Source organism: Leptodactylus fuscus, chromosome 6 (assembly GCF_031893055.1).
Source record: "Leptodactylus fuscus isolate aLepFus1 chromosome 6, aLepFus1.hap2, whole genome shotgun sequence".
NCBI lineage: Eukaryota > Metazoa > Chordata > Amphibia > Anura > Leptodactylidae > Leptodactylus > Leptodactylus fuscus.
Genome location: NC_134270.1, coordinates 33,406,839 through 33,413,873, shown reverse-complemented (window position 1 = coordinate 33,413,873; position 7,035 = coordinate 33,406,839). Strand labels below are relative to the sequence as shown.

General features: G+C 40.4%; 1 protein-coding gene across 8 annotated transcripts in view; it reads right to left on the bottom strand.

Annotated features, from left to right (window-relative positions):
• Window positions 1-1,384: 1,384 nt before the first annotated feature.
• NCAM1 (neural cell adhesion molecule 1) overlaps window positions 1,385-7,035 on the bottom strand; it is a 287,420-nt gene continuing 281,769 nt past the window's right edge. For 4 of the 8 annotated variants that reach the window (XM_075279655.1, XM_075279656.1, XM_075279657.1 and 1 more), the window contains 2 exons: window positions 5,421-6,164; window positions 1,385-3,584 (listed from right to left, as the gene is read on the bottom strand). In XM_075279655.1, the coding sequence (XP_075135756.1) occupies window positions 3,464-3,584; window positions 5,421-6,164 (865 nt within the window). In that variant the 3' untranslated portion in view covers window positions 1,385-3,463. The remainder of the gene's footprint in view (window positions 3,585-5,420; window positions 6,165-7,035) is intronic. The other 4 variants (XM_075279660.1, XM_075279661.1, XM_075279662.1 and 1 more) reach the window with 2 other exon arrangements.

Genomic DNA, 7,035 nt, shown 5'->3' with positions numbered 1-7,035 from the left:
TGGGAAGAATATCCCAGCGCACATCGCTTTTCTTCCTGTCAAATATGGCGAAATCTCAAATCTCGGAGCCTTATCTGGACTTAAAAGTGGAATCGTTGTGCTAAATGTCGAGCTGTGTGCCAATTCTGACTTTTCATTAGTGAAATTAGACAGGACCGTGTCTATTGTAAACATCCATTTTCCCCTCCAAAACATCTCATTGCAAAGCACGCATGCTAATAATCTAATATATATATTTATATATACCATGTCTATTTAAAAAAATGCAGTTACACAAACCCTCAAGAAAAAAACCAAGGCTGAAATGTAAAAGGATGGATGAGAAGAACAATCAAATGTAAACATGGAGAACAAAATATAAAAGATAACCTAACAAAATGTGCATGTCAATACTGCAAATTGAAATATAACGTAAAAGCAAAAATATACATTTGGCATCCTACGTAAGGAAACAGAAAATATACAAATCCCGAACTGATTCTGTGCAATGCTGAGATGGAGAGAAAGTGTGACCAAAGGGTTCACATTCACAGAATAGCTAACTCTTTAAAAGCCAAATCCCCAAAATTAAAGTGTAGGGTGTCACTTCATTACCATCCATTCTTGTTTTGCAATGGAACCACCAAACACATCCACAATGGTGGAAATTTTGTGAGCCCAATTTAGGTTTTTGAGTATTGTTGACCAAAAGCCTGACTATGATGTCGCCATGTTTTAAGGACCTTTTTAAGACACTTCATTTTGGTTTGGCCCACATCACCATTGTGTGTGAGGGACTCCATCCGTAGCGGAAAGAAGTTTTTTGACAGTTGTAGAACTTTGTGAAATCTGGATATACAAAGGCTGGATACACACCGGAAAAGCGTCACTACATGAGAAGAAACCGGATATAGCATGTCATACAGGAAATATATGATGGACCCAAAAACAATTGAAAATTTTTAATTTCTCTGCCATAGTTGTACCGTAACTAATAATTTCACGTACTTCTCTTCCATTGACCTAATATTTTTACAAAGTGGAGTCATCAAAACCGATTCCTCGGAAACCAGTGACATTGTGCCTAAGTGATGTCATCTACTCCTAAGTAAAGTCATAGGTAGCACGTCTATAAGTTTTGACAGAAATTATCCACTTGAACCATTCAACTCAACAGATAAAATTCTTCATAAGGCACTGCATTAACAAAAGATTGACATCATGGAAACATTTTTGGAGCCTGAAATGGTGCACTCTTTTGATACAGATGTGTTCTCCTTTAGGTTGACCCATAACTCAAAACACAAATACGTCTGACCTGTTGCCATCCATCACCTTAGTTTCCCATCTGTCAACCATAGGCTGTTTTTATTTTTTTTCGAGAATGTATTGCATCATGAGAAATTTGAGTCCTTAAGGAAATAAAAGCCAAGCTAAAGGTGGACCCATCTGTACCATTAGAGTGGCACATCTTACTTTTTTGTTAATGGAGTATCTTATGAGCTTCAATGGCCGTTGTGAAGAAGCAAAAATTAGGCAATGTATTGTTGAAGGCCTTAAGTCAAAAGTTAAACTTAGGCTGAAGATGTTTCTACCGTTAACGTTAATTTCAATCAAGTTTCTATGTTCCTCATCCAATATATACGTGAAAGCACGATAACTTTGCTATTGGATTGAAGGCAAGGCCAATGTTGAGTAGACTTGTGGTTGAGGTCAGCTCATCTTTGGTAAGAAGATAGCTGTTTTACATTTTGAAGGACATAATGTCCCTTCGCAGATGTTACTTGTGGGTTAGGAATGAAGAATGTTGTAGATACATGGGGGCATCTAGTGTTGTATTGATCCACTCCCTGCCATGATGGTAACATTTGAGCTTTGTGAATCCATAATCAATTTCAGGAATGTAGTTTCAGCCAGCACAATGGCTGCATTCATTTGGTGATGTCTTTAAATACTGCCTTAGGAATATCCTATGGAGCCACTACACCGCTAGAATATATGTCTACATGGAGAAAGCACATTTTGAAGCAGTCATATCTAATACAGCAACAATATTGGTGCTAGAGTGCATACACAAACACTTTGAATGTGAGATATATTGTTACTGGGATGTACCGACACAATAACACATTTCAACCCCAACGTTTTACATACATCCATTTGACACATTCAGACCTTACAGAAGTATGAAGAGCAGAGATTGGCAAGATTATGCCGGACTTGAGGTCCTTCCTTCAGTGGTAAGACCATACACAGAAGAAAATATGTTGGATTACATTGTTTGGGGTCTATGACCACAGCAATAGATACTGTCCATAGTCCATTCTGTACACTGCAAATGCTGATTACATCATCGAACTGTCAGGACTTCTTTTCTGACTTGGGCTCTAAAGTAAGAACCGAAGAGTTCCACCATTTTCCTATGACCAGTCTACATACTAGCTCGACAGATAACTAGTGTAGGTACCAAACTATCATGTTTACACCACCCATTCTATATACATTTTATCAATAGCCCCTTTGTTTCATGACTAGTCCGATGTACCTAATTCCCGATACCCAACGTACTTCGCCAACATGGTGGACATCAATCCTTTTTTACAACTGCTTAGAAGATGTCCACCTACCTTTATTGTAACCAAGTATAAGGCATTGATGCTTTCTATTGGATAAAGCTCAAATAATGACAATTCAGAACAGATAAAAACAATAGGAGGGACATTTTTCCACCAACCTTGAAGAAATAATACAAGGAATTCGCCACACACAAGTAAACCATCAAGCAATTTTGTTTCAACCATGTACTATTCAGTTAATTTAATAGGGTGAAAGACTTTAAGACACATACAGATTACTTTCCATCGTCTTCAAATTTATTTTCCTATACAGTGGTAGAATGTGACAGCCAACAAGTAAACCTTCTCACTTCCGGCCATGCAAGTAGAACCGGCTTCTACAACTCAAAAGACCAAATGTTCAGGGCAAAACGTACAAAGACTTTTCACATAGTGTATCACGTAAGAATAGAACTAGGCTCTTAAGGGCCGCTTAGACCTTGACGTGGACAACCCAGGTTGATAAAGATCTTACTTAACCCAACTACATGCATTGGTCTTAACTGTCTAAACCTTTTCCTTCCCGCACGATAAATAATTGGGGAATGGTAATTTTATTTCGGGACATTGCATGGGAAATCTCATTGAAATGTTCCCACCAGGCTTTGTTCATAAAGAGTGTGTACACAAGAGATGAACCTTTTCTACAGTCTCACGAAACAAACAGGTTTTCTTAAAAGAAAAATAACTCAACGAAACAAAAAAATAATAATAATTATAACAACAAAGGCCAAGATTTGAGAGGAATGATGACGTGTTTGTGTGTATGAACCTCACTCTGTAAATGGCTAGCATGAGGCTCTTCAAACATTATTTTTAGTATCCACTTTCCCCTTCCCATGGAACACACCCGCACCCTCTCGGAGGAATCATGCTTTACTCTCGCTTGCATTTGTTTGAGTGGCTTCATTAGGGACTGTTTTCACTTCTGCCGGGGTGCTCTTGCTGTCTGATTCCTCTGGCTTAGAGTTCTCTTCTACAGGGGCCTTCCTGAGAATAGATCATAAGAAACGGAGTGAGATCAGGAGAAAATGCAAATGGATCTTTTATATATTTTAGGCATGTCATACAAAGACTCCATAATAAGTTGTTCCAGAGTAGAAAAGAAGAATATTTTCCAAAGATGCCACTCCTGTCTATGGATTGTGTCTGGTATTGTAAGCCAACTCAACTCACTTGAATAGGGCACAGTTGCGATACCAACCACAGTCTATAGAAAGGAGTGGCACCATTTCTTATCTAGGTTCACCCCTTTTTAAGGACCAACTAATACTATTGTATACTTATATATACCTATACACACATAAAATAGTGTATATGGATGATGCAGTGCATTGCGGTATCTAGTAGTCAAGAAATAATGATCATGTTCAAGCCAAATGACTGACACCAAAAGCTTGACTTGTGGTCACCGATGACTCCACTGATGTCTGTTCTTCATCATCTTCTGCAGTTCTGTTTACCACTAAAATTGTGTGCAGAGACCTATTTTGCAAAGTCTTCGATGACCGTTTTACTGTTCTATTTTTTCTGAAAAGATGATTTTCTCGGCTTTCTACATTTGGCATTATATATTCAATGTTAAGGTAAGAATGGTGGTGGCAGGACAAGAGGTTAAGAGAGGTCACAACACAAAAGGTTTTCATAGCAAGACAAAGATTTATCCCCCATTTACAAGATTGGTGATGAGCGCATGACCACTGGGGACCCAACAGTTTGGACCTTGAGGATCACTAGAATGAAGATCTGCAGGCAACCATTCTGGAGGGGTATGAGTGGAGCTGTGGTCATGCATGCACACTTTTCTATACAAAATCTACGGGGCCGATGGAGATAGCCAAGGATAGATGTAGCAGAGTTTAACTTGACATTTAAGTAGTATAGAACTTTAAACTTTTTAGATGTTTTTTGTTGTGTTTTGTGATATTACATGGATGCAAGCTATCAGCATAAAGTTAAAGGTTGCCATGTTTGTACCTCTGGAGACCTTACATGGATCAGCATGGTGCTTGTATGTGTGTGCTAGTCTAGTGATCGTTGGGGGTCCACAGGGATCAGCCATTTATCACCTATCTTGTGGGATAATCCATTTAAAAACATGCACAATAGATTTCTATAGAACATCCATATTGTCCCAAGAGGCTTTACCCTAAAGACAAGCTGGTATTTGGATCTCCAGAAGGAGAAACAGTATCTGTCCTATGCAGACCTGTAGATCAATTGGTGGACAAAGTAACATCGCTAAACCAGAATGGGGTGAAGCCAACTATATGAAAGATAGAAGTTGGTCACAATTATCAGGAACTGTAGATATCACCATTTAAAGGGTGGACTCACAACTGCGCTATTTTGGTCTGTTCTTCTGTTCTATCTTAAGAAAAATTAAAACTGATCCTAAAGGGATCCCATTGGGTATAATGGGGCCCATCGGTTATCCGTTGTTTTATCTGTGACCTCACCAGACAAAAAAGTCTAGCTTGAGGGACCAACACAAATGTGAACATATACTTGTATAACCTGTGATTATGAGATGTCTCAAATACATCTCTTGTCATCCTTGAGGATGAACATAAATAGTCTAACATCAAATTTGGTTAAGCTAAATGTTCAGTTGTACGATATATATGTATTTTAACTCATAGTCCACTCTTACATCACAAATCAATCAAATCACTTGGAAGAATTGTAGCTGGACTAATAAGGGGTACATTTTATGAGTTGGCTAAACAAAAGCTATAATGTTAGAGAAGACAACCACTTAGAGAACAACACAACCAAACAACAACACAAGACATAACAAACAAAGAGGATTAAGAGAGGCCATACTCGGTGTTGGACGAAGCAGGCGGTACAGAGGTGTCTGTAGTGGAAGAAGCCAGCTCAGGAGCTTTCCCACTAGCCACAGTGGCAGAAGAAGAAGTTCCAAGAGCTGCAAAAACATCCTTTGCAAGGTCAATGTCTGGAGTCTTGAAGGTCCCCCCATCAATTTGAAAGTCCGCACCCTGGGCGGGTTTTGTGTTGCTGTCGGAAGCTGCCTTACTCTTGGTAGCCTCCGTTGGACTTTTCACTGTGCTGGGTTGTACTGCTTCCTTTTCTGGACTTTTGGTGGCTGGTGCTGCCTGCTTCACTTGTTCGGGAGTAGCTGGGGGGCTGGTGGTACTGGGTGGAACTGGGGCTGGAGGCTTAGTAGTGGCTTTGGGAGCCTCAGCTACAGTGGTAGCAGAACTGGCATTCAAAACTGCCCCTTGACTGGCTGCAGCATTAGAACTGTTAGTAGATGGGGTATCACTTAGATCTACCAGAGGGGCAACCTTTGGAGATGCAGCGGGAGCAGGTGATGGAGCTTTAGGTGCCTCTCCTTTGGAGGGAGTTGCCTGAGCAGACTGTGCTGAGTTGGAGTCAGGAGCAGACGTGGGTGGAGGGGCAGTGCTAGAAGTGAGGGTGGTGGTTTCACTCGTGGGACTATTTTGAGCTGTGGCAAAGGTTTCTGTGATAGTATCAGAATTAGTAGTGACGGTAGTGACCGATGGCAGCATATCCTCGACAGTAGCTGTGGTATCGGCTGGATGCCTAAGGGAAGCATAGAAGCAAAGAGAGAAAGAGAGAAAGTAGACGATGAAGAAAACAAGTGACAGATGCACAAGAGAGTAAACCACACAAACACATGCACATTACTTTACAGACAGAGGTGTAGTAACACTGAAGTGGTTACTGGGCTTAGCCACTGTTAATAGCCATACTGAAGAGAGGCAAGATGGAAAAAGAGAGAGGAAATCTATTAGCTCAGGTTAGTTGGCATCCCTGAGGATCATTCCTTCAACGTATGGTACACTTTTGTAGTCTAGTTACACCTTCAGGTACATTCCCCTACATTAAAAATGGTGCTTACAATATTTTACAGAAGGAATGGAGAAAGGGGTAGCTTGATACTAAGTCATTTCCCAATATCTTTGTGCAGAAGGAACTGAAGAGTTCTAGACGATCATACCTCATTGATCTCCTGACACTCCTTTTCCGACGCTTCCCAGGTTCCACACCAGTCTCTAATTCCTGGTTCTTTACAACACGCAGGAAATGACCACCCAGTGGCGGAGGTGGGTTACCGTTGCCTGTGTACTGAGAGGCACCAGGAAGTGGAGAGCGGTGGGGATCTGGGAAGGGTCTGAACGTGAGCAGCCGGGAATAGGTGAAGTGAATGTCATTTTTTTTACATTGTTTATCACATTTTGGGTATATTGTAAAAAAAAAAAAAAAAAAATTATCGTCTAGCAAATAATTTAACATTTTAAATTCTGTGACTGATGTCAGTGACCAGAATGAACACCAGATACAGCTAAGGGGAAACATTGGCGCGACTTCTGGAAACACGGACCCCTTTTATAAATCAAGGAAACCCCTTGAAGGAGTTAGTTTGTCAGGCCCACGCATGTGAACATATGGA